The sequence below is a fragment of the Ictalurus furcatus genome, chromosome 2, assembly GCF_023375685.1.
Source record: "Ictalurus furcatus strain D&B chromosome 2, Billie_1.0, whole genome shotgun sequence".
In the NCBI taxonomy this organism is placed as follows: domain Eukaryota; kingdom Metazoa; phylum Chordata; class Actinopteri; order Siluriformes; family Ictaluridae; genus Ictalurus; species Ictalurus furcatus.
This window is the reverse complement of record NC_071256.1, coordinates 16,679,059-16,697,023: the sequence shown is the minus strand read 5'-3', so window position 1 is coordinate 16,697,023 and position 17,965 is coordinate 16,679,059. Positions and strand designations below refer to the sequence as shown.

Here is a 17,965-nt window from a genome sequence, read left to right as displayed (position 1 = left end):
CATAGGACACATAACAAAATGTTGATTAAACAAAACTACACTGCAAGAAGCAAGTGAAAATATGGGCAAATGTACCTAATATTTCTCATGTTGAGATTATTATACATCAAGTGTAAGAATATTCAGCCTGTCATAGATGCTTCTACTTATATCAAGCTTTAAATGTTTTTATTCTGCTGGCAGATAATTTGTCCAAATGAATGCTGGAAATTAGAAAAATTACCTGCCAATAGAACATGAATATTTCAAGAAAGTCTAGAGATAGGTTTAATAATCATATCTTATAATAGGAAATACGATACTGTTGTCTATGTTGAAGATAGTTTCTCTTCAAGTAGACAATGTTTCTTTGTTCCTGACATTAAATGTTTAACTGTTTAACATTTTAAAACGTTAAAGATAAAATGGCTAAGAGGTTATAATGTTAAAAGGTATAAGGTTAAAACATGAAAAGATAAACCATGTTTTCTGAAGTTTAAAAAGTAAAAATGTAGTTTGTTATCTTATGCTAGGTGGCTGCTACGGTATTGCTTGACAGTTGCTATGGTATTGCAGGCAGTTGCAAGGTGGTTGCTATGGTGTTCCAGAAAAAAATCCCACTTTGGAGTGTTGCTATGCGGAAAAAAGTAACTCCAGTCTGTCTATAAAGGACATCGTATAGGATCTAAGTCTTGTGGTTAGTCTTAAGTCTCTTCTTAAATCTAAGTCTGAAGATGAACAACAAGAAAAAGAAGAATTATGAAGAACAGTATGAAGTTCTTTGGATATTGGTTGTTTTATATTTGGTTTATGACACTCGTTCTCTCACTCAGCCACATGTTGAAGATTGTCCACAAGGGGAATGAGTGTATTGGCACTGAGTAAAAGTAGGGGCATTTTACACAAATCGAAAGATATATCCTGCTACAATGGGCACAGGCTCACCAAAACTGGACAGATGACATCCTAAAAAACATCACCTTGTCTTCTTCAGCTGTCCAATCTAAGTGAGTCCGCACCCACTGTAGCCTCAGATTCCTGTTCCTGGCTGACAGGAAGTGGAATTTCTGCTTTTGCAGCCCATCAGCTTCATGGTTCGATGTATTTTGATTTTGAGAAGCTTTTCCTGTCAGCTCGTACCAGTCTGCCCATTCTCCTCTGACCTCTCTCAAAAACAAGGTGTTTCCACCTATAGAACTGCTGCTCACTGTTTTATATTTTTTGCACCATTCTGTTTAAACTCTAGAGCAGTGGTCACCAACCCTCTTCCTTGAGACCTACCTTCCTGCAGGTTTCAGCTCCAACCAAAAGCTAACACACCTGTTTTAGCTGATCAAGAACTTCTTAAGGGAATGATTAGATGGTCAGGTGGACATGATTATGGTTGGAGCTAGGAAGGAACCTAGGAAGGTCGATCACCATGAACAGGGTTGATGAAAAGTGCTCTAGAGCAGGGGCTCCCAAACTTTTCCTGGGCAAGGCCCCCCAAATGGAATTAACATTTGACCGAGGCCCCCCTTTTGCAAGATGTCTTTAAAACACATTAAAAATACAGACTTCTAAATACACCCCCCCCCTTTTTTTTTTTTTTTTAATTAATAATGACATCTTACATGTTTACATTACATTAGGAATTGATTGTGTGTGTGTGTGGTTGTCTGAGAGTGAGAATGTATTTTTCACACCAAATTGTTGAGGCCCCCCGGGCGCCCCCTGGTGGCCCCCACTTTGAAAACCACTGCTCAAGAGACTGTTTTGCATGAAAATCCAGGAGAACAGCACTTTCTGAAATACACAAATCAGCCGCAACAACCATGCTATGGTCAAAATCACTGAGATAAAAATTTTTTCCCCCATTGTGATGTTTGATGTGAACATCTGTCACTTTTGACCTGTATCCATATACAGACCAACCACCTCTAGGTTTTCATTCTGAGATGCTTTTCTGCTCACCATGGTTGTTAAGAATGTTTTTTTTTGTATTTAATGCAAGTTTTAGATGTATCACTTGTATTTAGCATAGTAACATTTGTTGTGTGTCATTAGTAATTCATATCGGTTAATAGTTGGATGATATTGGAAGTACTTAGTGATTTAAAGCAATGTCACAAATGAAATCCACATCTTGGCATAAACATTAATAACAAAAACAGGACTTTAGAACATTCTAGTTCTTCTAATCCACTTCAGGACATGATTCATGTCAAAACACGGCAGAACTTCAGAAGCCTAATTCTTCATTACTTCTTCATTTGTCTGTGCAGAATCACAGATGTTTGCAAGACATTTACGTCATTGAGTCGGATATTAAATACCAGAAGTAATTGCTTGTCCAGGCCCTCATGTTTTCGGACAGGACTACATGTGTAGTGGCATGTACTCATGAGATGTTTTCTTCCACTACTATATTGATTTGTTCAACTAAGCATAGAGTCTGTATAGCACATAAACAGTTTATGGAGGTTTGATGCATCCAGTAAACTTGATTTCAAGAGCAGAAAGTACCCAGAAAGCATTACAATGGAAAGCAATTACATTTCATTGGACAAAATAATGCAGATTCTAAGCATGAGCGGTATAATACTTGCTACATTTACGTGTGCTTTAATTTTATGCCACAACACTGTTAACTGCTTGATTCTGACCAGTCAGAAGGTGCTGATTAATCTTCTATAACAGCAGATCTGACAGTTGTTCCAGATACAAGGCAAATCACAGGTTTATATTAATGCACTCGTTTTATCACATTATACTTTCTATAGTAACAGGGTGGGGGACATGACTGCTTAATGGTTAGCACGTTTGCCTCACATCTCCAGGGTTGGGGTTTCAAATCCTGCTTCTGCCCTGTGTGCACGGAGTTTGCATGTTTTCCTCATGATTCGAGGGTTTCCTCCAGTTACTCCCAGTTTCCTCCCCTGGTCCAAATACATGCATTGTAGGCTGATTGGCATTTCCAAAATCATCCGGGCTGTGTGAATGGGTGTGTGATTGTGCTCTGCGATGGAGGCACCCTGTTCTGGATGTCCCCTGCCTTGTGCCCCACGTTCCCTGGGATAGGCTCCAGGCTCCCCCACGACCCTGTGTAAGATAAGTGGTATAGAATATGGATGGATAATCACAGGGATGGCTAGGACTAAATTATTAAGCAATGCGTAAGACACAATCTTTCATCACAGTCATTATGTACATTGCTTGCCCCGCCAACTAGTCTGTCACGGCTGCCATGTCTTCCAATTACCAGCAATGAGGACTCTGTTGGCTTCCCTCTTCAGGGTCGGTCGTGCTACTGACCCTCCAGTGATGATCCTGATTTAGGAAATAGGGCACAAGGTTTTCTAATCACCAGTGTTCTGGCTCTCCTGATCTTCTGGCGCTCCAACTGACAAAAATGCAGACACTCTAAATTCCAGACTCTCAATTGACCTGATTTTCCTTCCTAAATCGCCAGCGCCCGAGGCTCCTGACGTGCCCAATTCGCAAGCACTCCAGTCCATAAATTTGACTGCACTCATGAACAGTCTGCCTAGCACTTTATTTGACCAACACTTGAATATACAGTAACTGCTTGCTACCTTCCCACTACTTTGCTCACATCATTGGTTGTGTTTTTATATTGTCATTCCATGCACCTTGTTTGCGGTTGTGACAAAACAGTTTCTCTCGAAGATCAGCCAACATTTATTTAAAAAATAATCCAACATTTACGTACTTTATTTATCATTTAGTTCACTGAACTACTTCATGTCTAAATATAGCAGAACCTCAGAAGACATTCTCTTCATTTCCTGTTTGGCTGAATCTTGAATGTTTTTCTGGTTTCTTACTTGACAGGACCAATATACTGGAGTGCTAGCACTTTTTATACTCCTATTTCAGGACCTTCTGTTCTACACCTTGCTATTGTGGTTCTCATGACAAATGAGTCATTTGTCTGTAGTGCCTGTTGAGGCATTAGTTGACGAATTAGTGTCAAATTCCGTTTGTGTCTGTAATAAATCGAGAGTACACGCTCAAATTGCAAAGCCTTGCTCTTATATCAAAGACAGGACCAAGCCTTCCCATTATAACCATTAAAACCATTACACATTCTATGATGGTTTCTATTGTTTTTTTCATTGTTTCAGCAGGATTGCCTTTTATTTTTACTGGTTATGATTTATTGTCTTGGTAAAATTTTATGCTTATAGACTTTACAACTTTTACAAATAAATCTCAGTGTTTGTTGCTTTGTTCTTTGTTGCTTTGTCTCCATTTCACATCTAGCATAGCCAATCCACCTACTGACATGCTTTTTGGGGTTGGGATGAAACCAGGGAAAACAATGAAATACCACACAGACCGTATCTGAGCTCAGGATCAACCCCTGCAGCTGTGAGACACCAATTCTACCCACTGTAACACATGTATATAACACTACTGTTATGTATTATAGAGCTGGTACAGTATTTATTTTGCAAACTGATTTTTATGTATGTATATTAAAATTTTGGCATGCATACTTAAAATACTAATATGCATACTTATTTTTTAAGTATGCATATAAAATTTGTGTCCATACTTAATTTGTGTACAGCCTTTTAAAAAGCTTATGTACTTTGCATAATTATTGTTTAGTATTTTTACTGATTTGTAGTTTCATATTTCTTTGCTTAAAGACTTCTATGTATCAGTAAATTAGGTAAAGTTTGCTTAGTAAATTAATCCACAGGGTAAGCTAGTTAAACTTTAGCTGGCTCCTGCAAGTCTGACCAGGATGAGTAAATTGGATGAATTAAGTGTTTCAGCATGATCCAGATGCTCAGACTGACATATAAGGAATAGTAAAAACCTATGGCTTGATGAATGACTGCATTGGTGAGTTGGCTTAATGGGTAGTGTTAATACTTCATGTTCCAAAGGTTGTTGGTTCAGTGCTGAACTGTGGTCACTTCTGTAGTGTTTCATGGTTCCTCCTGGGCTTGTGTGGTTTTCTAGTTTTCTCCCACCTCTAAAATTATAGTATGCATACTTATTTTTTACGTATGCATATAAACTTTGTGTCTATACTTAGTTTGTGTACAACCTTTTTTTTTTTTAAAGCATACTTATTTAGCAAGCTTATTGTTTAGTATATGTACAGTTTTTTTTATTATTTATTATTATTTTTTTTTTTACTGATTTCTACTTTCATTGCACAGTGATTTCTGTCATTGTAAAATAATGTTACAAAGCATTCCTTTATTTATTGATCTACAGTTAAATAAAAGTTAAACTGGGAAATTAAATAGTAGGCTGTAAAAATGTACCTATTTCTGGACATTGCTTTATCTAAATATTCTACATAATGAATAAAAATCATAAACATGACACTTGTAAATAAAACAATTTTATATATTAAATTAAAAAATATATAATATAGTTGTCTTGAATATCTCTACAACTCATAAAAAATATAAATGGGGCCTCCATCAACTGAAAACACGCTGTCAGAATTCAAATTTAAAGTAGCATTTTTGTATTTAGCTACCTCTGTTTCTGAATAAATCACAAGTGTGTTTTGATTTGATGGTCAGAAGCTGTACTAAATGACGAATAACCTAAAAATCACAAAAATGACACTTTTATATATGCAATTTATATGATCCTTAAAATAAAAAGACAGCTAAATAGTGAAAAAAAACTTAATAATTGTTGGAATTATACAAATGAATGACAATAACTTTCTAATAGTCCATCACCTGAATCTTTCTAATTGGCATGGGCCTCCACTCAGTGTTATTCACGCGGAATTCATTCAATGTTACCTCAATGAACTTTCTACAGTGAAAAGAAAACCCGCTCATTTAAAAAACAGTTAGTTGAGCTGAGCTTCAAACCCTGGTCACGGGCATAGTAAACTTTACGTTACCGCTGCACTAATTTAGCACACATACAGTGGCCTCCTTAAGTACCTATACTACGAGACTCGATCATGCTCACTTTATATTTTACATAATCTTGTAATTAGAAACTGGATTAAATTATCATAAATTTTGATGAGAAACGTAATATTTTTATGTGAACCATTTGACCACACATTACATTTTTATTGTACTGTGTTCAGCTACAGTATGTTGTTCCATGCGCCACCTGGTGGTTATTGTGTGAAGCACAACAAATTAATTTAAATTCTTAGAACCGTGCCTGCAGTATACCACGTGATCACACGTGACGAATCGGGTTATACCGCGTGAGAAAAACACGCATTCTTAAAGGCCACACCTGTATGAGATGGCTAATATATTTTTATACTTTAATGCTGTTAAATGTTCAATTCGGATTGGGCAGTAGTTCCAGCTGCAAAGTTTACAGTATATTAATGTGGTCATTCAAATACATTACTGTTTCTATAGCAACAATTTACACAGGGATTTGTATGGATTAAAACCATGCTCCGTACAGACTACATATGAATCTATGAGGTGGGCTTCTAGTGGGCTTGAAATAATCCCTCTACTCTCTACATACAGAGGGGTCCAGAAGTCTGAGTCTACTAAATCCACATTCTTTTTGGATTTTATACAACATTTTTCAAGAAAAGTAGAATCTTTTACCTTTTACAAGTTCAGAGTTTTTTGGTATTTGGTGCCTCACCTTTTTGATTTAAATACAGTGTGCACTTGAGTTGGTATGAACTCCACAAGTTTGTACAAAAATATGATCAATTTTAATTCAATTCCATTTAGTTTTATTTGTATAGTGCTTTTAACTTTTAAAAGTATAACTGTATCCCTGATAAGGAAGTCAGAGGTGATGGTGGCAAGAAAAAAGTCCCTGAGATGATATGAGGAAGAAACCTTGAGAGGAACCAGACTCAGAAGGGAACCCATCCTCATCTGGGTGATTTTAAACCAAATCCACTGGAGTGTCATTGAACACAGGCTTCAGTAGAGAAGAGATTAGGTATGAGGAAAACCTGGCCTTTTGTACAATGCAGTTAACATGGACTATATCACACATTTGCTTTTAAACAGAGATAGTGAAATAGTGAATAGTGACCTAGGAATAGTGCAGAATCTTGAATATTAAATATTCAAGATATTGAACATTTACTTTCTTTGTTCTGAAATTCAAAAAAATTCAGTTTGTTTTCTATAAATAGAAAATATTTATTATTATAAAAATATTTTATATAATCTCTAAGATTTTCAGTGTGGTCTCAGAATTTTGGACCCTACTGTCAGAACTAAAGCCTGTTAATCCCTATATAGTGAATATAAAATAACATTTTCAGAATCATATATAAACATTATGTAGTAATGTTTTACTCCCTAATTAACAGGTATAAACCAGTGCCTTATATTGTTGTAGGAGTTTGAGACTGCAGAACCACATTCCTATAAACGATTCACGACCTGCGGGCGATTGTGCAATGGCAGGTAATTGCGCTGCCAATCATTCCGTCAAGCTAACCCCAATCTAATAAGAAGGTAATTTGGTGCAATACGTTGTCATGGTTTTGTATAATACATGTGCTAATCCGTTAATAGGGACAGTGATGAGATTAACATTTGTTCATATTGCATTACCGCTTTGTATGATGTCCCTTTTATTAAAGGTCAACAGAGGTTAGAGGTAATGCAGTTCTGCTGTTGTAAATATCTTCGATATTGTTTGAGTAGAACAGTGTGTGCGCATGCGTGTGTGTGTGTGTATGTGTGTGTGTGTGTGGTGGGGGGATTAGAGGGTCAGCTATAGAAAAGAGCTGTGAATGTGGGCCATGTGATTCATGGCTATAATAATTGCACCAATAGCACACACTCTCACTATTTCACACTTTCTGAGATTGAGCTCACTCCTTTGGGTAGTCAATTTTCGCCAACTGATCGGCTACAAGATTTTTTCCTCTTTAGATGGTGTGTTTTTTAGTGTAACACATTTTGATAAATCTGACACTTGTATAGGTTGTGATTTGTGTGAGCTCACTGCTGAGGTCAGATGTACACTGTGTTCTTTCATTGAATATAATAAAAGAGTTGCAGTGAAATACAGGGATTGCAGAAGTAACAGAGCAATTATCAATACCATCTGTACAATTTCATCAGTATTATGTTGCTGTTGTGTTATCAAGCGTGATTGGCCAGAAGGTTTTGATTAATCTTTTGTGACAGCAGAATTGTGGGTTGTAATTCAGATCGGTCTACATGAATGTGCTTGTTCTAATTCTTTATCGTTATCTGGAGTAACAACTTGTACAGTATGTCAGACACTCTACACGAACTAAATGAACATATGTACATTTTGATATGGTGAAGTTTTCTGTGAGGAGGTTTGGAAGGAGTCTCCAGTGTCAGTGGTTTTTAACAATCAGAGATAAAGCTGTAACTTAAAAGTTTTCCGACATGGAAAAGTCATCAGGTTGGGGTCTTTGTGCATTCTCAGTGTTTTGTTTTGTTTTGTTTATTTAAAGAGATTGATGATAAAGTTAAATAAAAATTTTATATCCGGATTTCTGTAAAGCTGCTTTGAGCTGAATTGAATTGTTGAGGAAATGAGTCTGCTACAGTATAACATAAATGATAACAGGGGCTTGTTTTTCAGACATTCCCCAATGTTAAATGTAACTATTAACTATTAAAATAAATCTTTAAAAAATGTTATTGTTGACATATTTCTGTATTAGGCTATAAGAGGAGCACAAATGTGAGATTTTCCTGTTTATTCACCACTAATTGCCTCTCACAAAACTCTTTAAACCATTAAAAAGACAGGCTTTCTGTGATTTTGCTTTCCAATCCAGAGACTGTATCTTGCTCCAAAAAAGCTTATTGTGTCGCTGTGTCCAAATGTTTGTTTTCCCATTGGAAGACTTAAGTGTAGAGAGCCAGTCAGACTGCATCCACAAGATTCTGAAGCTTGTGGCCTGAAAGTGTGAAACCGATATCAGATGCTCTGTATTTTGTGGGCATAGCATCTGCGACTGAGACCAAGACCTATTTACTCTTGGTTGTTTTATGCGTACTGACTATCAGGATTATATCTGGATGGAGATTATCCATGCTTAAAGTGTAAATGCACCCATGACTCTTTTGAAAGAGACTTAAATCTGATTGCTGTAATTAGACTTATCATTGACTGCTAACCAAACTTCCAATATGGGAAGTTTTGAGGAACAAAATTCGATTTCTCAAAAGACTGGAATCTCCTCATAAACACTGTGAACACTGTTTTGAATCTAGCATGTGTTTGTGAAATATTGTAAAATGTTCTATATCCATTGGTCAGATAATAAAATGATAACATTAATTAGGTAATAATGTGACATTTTCTGGTAACAAATGCAAAATGCTTTTCATAATAGTTATCTGCAAAGCAGTGCCATCATATCCATCATCTGTGTTCCATCTTGAGTGTTGCATTTAATGTGGAGAACTTCATTTCCGCGTCCATGATCTATCTTTAACCACAAAGCACTTATCGCCTCCTAGCACTTTTCCCTAGGTCCTATTACACAGGCCTTTTTGTATATTTCACCTGCCCCCGTTAACACTAGGACTTGTAGGTAATGTAGTGTCATGAGCAATGATTTTGAAGGACAGAGCTTGCATGGTTTGAGGCCAAAGTCGAATTCTGACCCGGTTTATTGGAAACACATCTACAGCACTGTGTCACCCAGACCAGCTTTCTCTTCCTCAGTCACACACAAGACCACAAAAGCAAACGACAAAAAAAAAAACGTTCTGAAAAAATTTGGCATAAGTGTATATTGCATCATCAATTTACAAACATGTACATCAAATACATCAGCATCATTATAAGAAGAGGGTGAATAGTAATAAATATATTCTTTATTTGGGAAAGTGAGGAGTGAGGCATGGCCCCTCATGAGGAGTAATCATATTCCTCGGCACTTCGGCGACCGAAGTCCATCCAGCCCAGGTAGTCCCGGTCTTTTATCCGGTGGTTAGCGCTCAAAGCGCTCGCCTTGCTGTTCGCCATTGAGTTCCGACGAACAGAACCTGAGAGAGAGACCAGAGTGAGAATGAAATGAAGTTTAAATTGCATACTGTCATGCAAGACATCACATATTGAAATTTGTATAGCATGATATGTTAAGCCTAGAGTGTAGAGGTGTAATGCAATGCCACTATTTGTATCTGTATCAGAATTCGTATTTAAACTTGAAGTGGGCATGGCTTAAAGCAGAAGGTTTAAAAAAATATATTTTTTTAAAGGACTGTTTACTTAATCCTGTTCACGCAATTATTAGTTATGTTTACACCTGCCAGTGATATACTAGTAGAACTAGTAGCCTAATTTAAACCACCGCAGCCCTGACCAGGCAGATACTAAAGACGAATGAATGAATGCTGTAAATGCATTGTTCACATTAATAGTCATGCATTTTGTTTGTCCTGTGAGTCCTCTGACCACTCACGCATCCGCATGAAAGTAAAAACCTCCCTTAAGTGTGACTTGCACTTGTTCTATGATTAAAAAACAAAAACCAAATAGTTCGTCTCCTATTCATATCTGTATTTGAACATTATCTGTTTATTCTATATAATGTATTCGTATTCGGTTGTTTCCCTACTACAGTGAAACCTAAAATCTTGACATATTTATAACATATTTCAGATTTTTGAATGTTGGGTTACCAACATTATTCCTTCATTAGCACATGGCCAAATAGTCTAGAAGATATTAATAGTAAAAAAAAATTGCCTGATATCTAGTTTGCTTTTTGCCCTTTCGGAATGTGATATAAATATTCTCAAATAATTTCCTAGCAGCTTTTTGGATCCCACTGGATGCAAGGCTGGTTTTTTTTTTGTGTGTGTTAAAAAAAAAAACAAAAAAACAAATCCCGCCTACTCCTGTTGGTACCTGCCCGTGACCTATTCTAATGAATTTAGTTAGTTCTATTTCTCAAAACCCTGATCAGGATAAAGCATTTACTTAAGCAAAAATAATCCAATGTGTTCCTTTCTATGTAAATACATTACATTATTTACATTTCGAGACATTATTCTTGACATTTTCATTGTAAATCTTTCAGAGGTCATAGAGTTTCTTCTTCAAATCAGGTCTGGTGATATCTTGTTTTTTCTTCAAAAATTTTTTTTCTTCTGATTTTGCTTTATCCTTTATGTTTAACTGGTAACTTCTTTGAGTTAATTTTTTTAGAGGTACATTTTCTTCCATGGGTTGTGAAAACTTTTGCACTCAACTCCATTAATGAGACTTTTGCTTTGTTTGAAAGGCTCTCGCTTTATAAAGTTTCTCCCTGTCAGTAAATGAGACTTTGACAGAAGGAGAGGCAGACATGGAAGCACGAAGCGTAAGTTTTCGTCTATGTCGGAACTGGTATGACAGATGCATATCTGCTCCAGATGTTCTCTCTCTGATTCATTTCGCCCACATCCAAGAGCTTCTTTTGCATCTCTGGTTTTGTTCCATGCTCGGATGCATTGTTAGAGATGTCTCGGGGTACCTTAAACTTGTACTTTCCTCATTTTGAAGAAAAATCGGCATATTTTTCTTATTTTATCCTACATACATACGGTCTACATTCACTATCCAGATATACTGTATGCACTATGTCAACATACTGTATATAAAACACTTTAAATATGTTTTCAATATCCAAAGTACCTCAATTAAGGTCTTAAAAAAAAACAAACAAATTTCCTTTGTATATGATTTGCAGCTACACCTCAGAATTCCTAAGAGTATAAACTTATATAAATAATACATAAATCATAGAAATAATTCCTAAAGAGTGTTAAGTAAGCCATCTGCATTTAAATTGCATGTTCAACGTGTTTATGAGAAGATTCTTATTAATGTACCAGTCTTGTACTATCAACTATCCGCTAAGTTGAACACAAGGCAAGATACAAGGTCTATGGCTAATGCTAATACACTGTAATTTTAGCTGTACAGAGTCTTTTCTTAGTAATGTACCAAGATATCTGAGGGAAATATTGTTATTCCAGACACTTTTGTCACATTTCCAGTGTCACTGCACCTTTCCATTGTGTATATACAAGACTTCATGCTAGTACATCAGTGCCTTCAGTCATTAGCTAGCTTATGCTAGGCGTTTTACCCATTTGAATGACAAATGTGTCAGGAATGTAGCATCTCATGTTGAAGAAGGAATATTAGTACATCGTTCCACCATATAACATACAATAAGGAATCATTTCTCTATTTCATGTCATAGGTTTCGAGGAAACGATATAGGCAGACGTAGGCAGAAGTTTTTGACCTGTTTGGGAGTTAAAACGAGCAAACGTCTGACAAATCATTATTAATTAAAGCCTAATTAACATGAACAGCAGAAAGGGTGCTAATTTCAGCTCACGCTGGTTGTGAGGATGGCAGACGGAAACATTTTTCAGTTTTTGCTCCTTTTTTGTCTGAAGGCACCTGCAAAGCTGTCAACTCTCAGCTCCTTAATTGATTCTCACTTGTAGGTTTGGATGAAAGTATCTACCAGAGTGTCTTATAATAAACATGTAATTGTAAAATGTTGGTTCATCTAATAATAATGCAAAAGACAAGCAGTTGTATAGTAGTAGTGATCACAAGTTTGGGCTTCAGGCTTAGCCAGAGTTAGCTGGAGCTAGTTGGTTAAACTTAGCTTTTATTGACTATGGAGCATTTAATATTGAGCCATAGATTTTTGTCTTTTTAGATATAAAGTCCCCCCTGAAAGTATTGGACCAACAAAGCCAGTTCTGTTTTCGCTATACATTGAAGACATGGCATCTTTTGTTTGAAACCACCCATTTTTTCAAGTGATCAAAAAATACTGGACCATGTGACTGATAGGTGTTCCCTGCTTCCCAGGTTTGCCCTGTTAAATTGATTGTTTAAAGAATTAACAGCTCTAGATGTCTACTCTTGGATTGAGCTGTAGGATTTGCCTGGGAAGACTGCATTTGTTGTTAAAAGGATAAACCATCATGAAGACCAGAGAGCTGTTTATGGGAAAAAATCTTTTGATCTCAAACCCAAATGTATTCAGTGTATAGCCAAAACAAAAGAACTGGCCTTGCTGGAACTGTATAATTAATGTTTTCACAATATTACAAGAAAAAGAAACAGAAAACTAAAATAATAATAATAATAATAATAATAATAATAATAATAAAAAATTAATTAAATATACAAAACACAAGTCCTTACAATAAATTCATAAACATTTAAAAGAGCATAATAGTGTGCCTCATATTTTATTTATTTACTTATATATCATTACAAATTATGCTATAGTTAATGGAATTTCAATAGACAAAATTTCTGGTATTCCCGGATTATTATTTTTTAAATTCTTGATAAAAACTAATAAAATTGTTTGGGAAATTGTCTAGTGTTATAATTTTTTTGTATACTGTTTCTGCTTACGTAACATGCTAAAATACGAAACTTCAATAGTTCCTAAAGAATTGTGAATAATATTTGTGATATTTTAGTAGGAATGGATGACAACTCGGTTCAGTGTCATGGCACAGTGAGTGTTTTGTGTGAGTTTTGGTGAAAGTCGCTGAAAATGCTTTTAGGTGTGATACTAATGCAGCAGATGGGAGACTTCTTAACACACACATTTCTAGTCTGCTTCAGTGCAAATTATAGATGTGTGTGAAATTCACACTTCCCACACTTGCACAATAATTCGCACAGACACACACACAGGGAAAGTGTGTAGAGGTGTGTGTGTGTGTGTGTGTGTGTGTGTGTGTGTGTGTGTGTTTGTGTGTGTGGTTGGGCCTATTAGATTAATGCTAACTGGTTTCTTTTAAATGTTGCCTAGCTGTTATGTTTCATCCCACGCTTCATGTCTAAGTGCATTGCACCCACATGCACATAATCGCTCCGTGCACTGCTCACTGTAGTGCCATTCCTCGGAACCACAGCATTAAGCGCTTCACTTAGAAGCCCTGGGGCCACGACGGCACATGTGATGCAACTCAGTGTTTACTGTTGTTGACCGTTGCGATGGTATTTATCGGAAGCACCATGTAGTTCGTGCTCAGCCACGATTATGCTAGCACGCTAAGAAGGAGAAGGAACAAAGGGAATTACGCCCTGGGAGGATTCGCAATTAGACGGCACTGAAGCCCTGAGCTGATATCCTGCTCTCAGGTGCGCACCCAGCTGTTTGAGGTTCCTGTTTAGGCCTGTTCATGTTACTGTGTTTTCGGGAAACAGCCTGAAGGCTTAACACATGACACCGAAATGCTGTAACAGCTTTCAATTATACTGAAGTTCAGCAAACTATTAGTCGGGTAATGAAAGACTTCTGAATCCTCTGCTGACAAAAACAAATAAAAATGATTTAATAAAACTGATGTGGCATTTGATTAAACATCTGTTAATGTGCCAGGACACAGATAGACACTTGAGATGGCAGAGTGATAGACGGAGTGTCACTATAGTATGCTGTATTTTGGTAACTGGGAAAAAAGAGGGTTTTTTTTTTTCATTTTAAGAAAACATTGATGTAAATTGTTTGTTACTAGAAAATGTAATTTACAAGAAAATGTTTTTTTTTTTTTTTGGTGTATGCATTTGGGTCATATTAATTAATATTAAATTATTCTTAATTAAACTTTAGCTTTAAATTGTTGGTACCATTTACATCACACATACTTTATGCATTTATGCAAACTTGAAAGTCACACTGAAGGACAGTTAACGAAAATTAAAACACTAAATAGATGTAAAAACAGAGAAACAATCAAATTAATTAATTTAGAAAAATCAAAGCACAATGGGCTTTATTGTTGAGAAATGTGGTATAGTATCCCCAACACCACCCCCCCGAATTTTTTAGTAATTCAGTCATCATATGCACACACACACACACACACACACACACACACACCACATTCAAAATTCACTAGCTTTGAAATGATCTCTAAATCATACTTTCAGTCTTATGATGTGTGTGTGTGTGTGTGTGACACTACACAAATTTATCACATGCAAAATAACAAACACAAAAGCTGTCTCTCTTCCTCGTACCTGCAGAGGGATCGCAGGTGTAATGGTGATATTCTGAAAGGTCGAGCAAAGCAGCAGTGTGTGTGTGTGTGTGTGTGTGTGTGTGTGTGTGTGTGTTACATGTTATGATGTATGGTATAGCTGATTCTCAGTATAGTATCAGTTGTTGAATAATGCAACCTCATTATTCAGTGTTTTCGGCAGCTGGACATTTTTACTGTCTCACTTTAAGCTAAATTGCACCGTTGCCCTGGGATACGACTGCACATACTCTTGTCCCTCTCCTTTTGTTTTCATTAGATTCCAACCCTCATATTTCTGTACAATCAAATAAATGAAATTCATAAAAAGAATGAGTAGAATAAAATGGGTTGAAAAGGAAAACACAGAATTAAAAAAAAAACAAAAACAAAAACAAATAAAAAGAAATCAGAAAAATGAAAAACATGTCATTCAAATCTAGATAAAACTAATAAAAATATCTGTATAATTGAGAATCAGTATAAAATCAACACAATTCAGCTTCACAAAATGAATTAATCGTCTATTAACTTCAACATATTTGGGTAGAAAAATACAAATAAAAGCTGTTAATAAAGAAAAAAACAAGTAACAAATAATTAACAAATAAAAGCTATCTCTCTCCATCTCTTTCTCTCTCTCCCTCTCTCTGCCCATCTCTCTCTCTCTCTTTCTGCCCATCTTTCTCTTTCTCCATCTCTCGCTCTCTCTGTCTGTTTTTGTCTTTCTCTCAGTTTCTCTGTCCCTCTCTCGGTCTCTCTCTCTATTTCTCTCTCTCTCTCTCAGATCTCTTTCTGTCTTTCTCTCGGTTTCTCTGTCCCTCTCTCTGTACTGTCCTGTCTCTGTATGTTTCTCTCTCTTGCTCTCTCTCTTTCTCTTCCTCTATCTCTGTTTGGTTCAGTCTCTCTCTCTCCCTCTCTCTCTCTACCTTGAAACAATTTTAATTGCAGGTAGCAGTACATACTTGTTAGTTTAACCCTAGTGATGGGGTCACAGTTTGTGTGTGTGTGTGTTTCTCACCTTTCCTGGAGATAAGTCTGGCCAGCAGCTCGTTGAGGTTGGCACGGGGGTTGGTGTCGTGTCCCGCGCTCACGCTGGAGTCCATCTGCGAGGGCAGAGCGTCGTTCTCTTCCTGTGCTGGAGAGGAGCGGGTGCGAGCCGCAAAGGTGACTGAGAGGGCGGCCAGAAGCACGCACACACACACACCGCAGTTCATCCTGTGTGTATGTGTGTGTGGATGTGTTTATGTATGTGTGTGTGGAATTAGAGATACAAAAAGAGAACAATTGTAAGTACAAGCTCTTCTACTTACTGCATGTCATCTCCTATTGAAGTATTGGAGTATTTAGTAATGAACTTGAGCAAATGAGGTAGATAGATAGATAGATAGATAGCTGGATAGAGTCATGAAAATTATTTATTGCATGATAAGTAAAAAAAAAATTAAAATAATATCTGATAAAATAAAACAGAGGTAAAATAGGAAGTAAAAAAACAACTAAAATCAACAACTTAATCAAAAGTTGTCTTGTAAAAAAAAAAATATATACTCATTCTCTATACAAATACTAATTTCAAAAGTATCACTAAAATGTGTAAAACATCTGCAAAATAAACAAGTAAGAAATAAAGTAATTGTAAAGTAAAAACATTAATCATTAAAAAAAGATTAATTAAAAAAGTAAAATCTATCTGTCGTTATTGCTGTAGGCGGTTTGTTTTAAATAAGGCTTCATATCAATTTCAGCCAAAATCATGACTTTTGAGCAAGTTAGCACATTATAGATATGAAATATTTCCCAGCAACCATATAGTATTTCCATAATATATGTAATATAGATAGATAGATAGATAGATAAATAGATAGATAGATAGATAGAGAGGCATGCAGACAGTTAAAGGATTTTACCTTTCCTTGTTGAGGAGCGTGTCCTGCTTGTATGAGAGTGAAAGCAGTTGTTCTCATGAAGAAAAGCGAGCGACATTTATAAAGCCTACCAGCTGTGACGTAATCACACACACACACACACACACACACACACACACACACACAGTTGCTCTATTGCTGTTCTCCCTCTGTACGTCAGCACATGTAAATAACTGAGAGAATAATAATAATAAAAAGTTTGCCCAGTGAAAATGGCAAACATGAACTCCTCCAATAATTCACTGTATAATCATTGATATGCTTTACAAACGCAGTATAACAGAGGGAGAGGGTCGGCACATGCGTTTTGATCACTGGGTAAATTTATGCATGTCTATAAACCACTTTTATCTCTCCCTTAAGGACTTCTTCTTTCCAGTATTTACATCCATCCATCCATATTCCGTACCACTTATCCTACACAGGGTCACGGGGAGCCTGGAGCCTATCACTGGGTTTCAACCCATCCCAGGGCACAATCACACACACACACTCACACACTATGGACAACTTGGACATGCTAATCAGCCTACAGCGCATGGCTTCGGACTAGAGGAGGAAACCGGAGTACCCAGAGGAAACCCCCGAAGCATGGGGAGAACATGCAAACTCTGCATACGCAGAGCGGAGGCAGGATTCCAAGCCCCAGCCCCGGAGGTGCGAGGCAAACTAATTATTCTGCGATATATATTTATTAGACCAGTGTGTCCTGGGATATTAAGTAGTTAGGTTGAATTCTCTATTCTGATTGGTCAGAAAGTCGTAATTTCCTATAACAGCAGCTCTGATAGTAGTTTTTCCCCAAGGGTTACTTAAATATTTACATATTGTTGTAATACATAGGGACACGGTGGTGTAGTAGTTAGCATGTTTGCCTCACACTTCCTGGGTTGAGGGTTCATTTCCCGCCGCCCCCTGTGTTCGGAGCTTGCATGTTTTCCCCGTTCAGGGGTTTTCTCTGGGTAGTCTAACAGTCCAAAGACATGCATTTTATGCTGATTGGCATGTAAAAAAAAATGTCCGCAGTGTGTGTGATTGTGCCCTGCGATGGACTGGCACCCC

The 17,965-nt window shown here is 36.7% G+C and overlaps 1 protein-coding gene across 1 annotated transcript; it reads right to left on the bottom strand.

The window, feature by feature from the left end:
- Nucleotides 1-9,547: 9,547 nt before the first annotated feature.
- Nucleotides 9,548-17,557, bottom strand: cckb (cholecystokinin b). The gene is made up of 3 exons (XM_053651002.1): nucleotides 16,886-17,557; nucleotides 15,997-16,193; nucleotides 9,548-9,959 (listed from the first exon to the last, which is right to left on the bottom strand). The coding sequence occupies exons 2-3, from the start codon at nucleotides 16,190-16,192 to the stop codon at nucleotides 9,823-9,825; spliced, it is 333 nt and encodes a 110-aa protein (XP_053506977.1). The 5' UTR covers nucleotide 16,193; nucleotides 16,886-17,557; the 3' UTR covers nucleotides 9,548-9,822.
- Between the last annotated feature and the right edge of the window lie 408 nt (nucleotides 17,558-17,965).

Excerpts from the sequence above, each read along its gene's own strand:
- cckb (XM_053651002.1), bottom strand. The coding sequence starts at position 16,192 with ATGAACTGCGGTGTGTGTGTGTGCGTGCTTCTGGCCGCCCTCTCAGTC. Across the intron at positions 9,960-15,996 it reads CAGACTTATCTCCAGGAAAG|GTTCTGTTCGTCGGAACTCA; the intron begins GTGAGAAACACA and ends TCTCTCTCTCAG.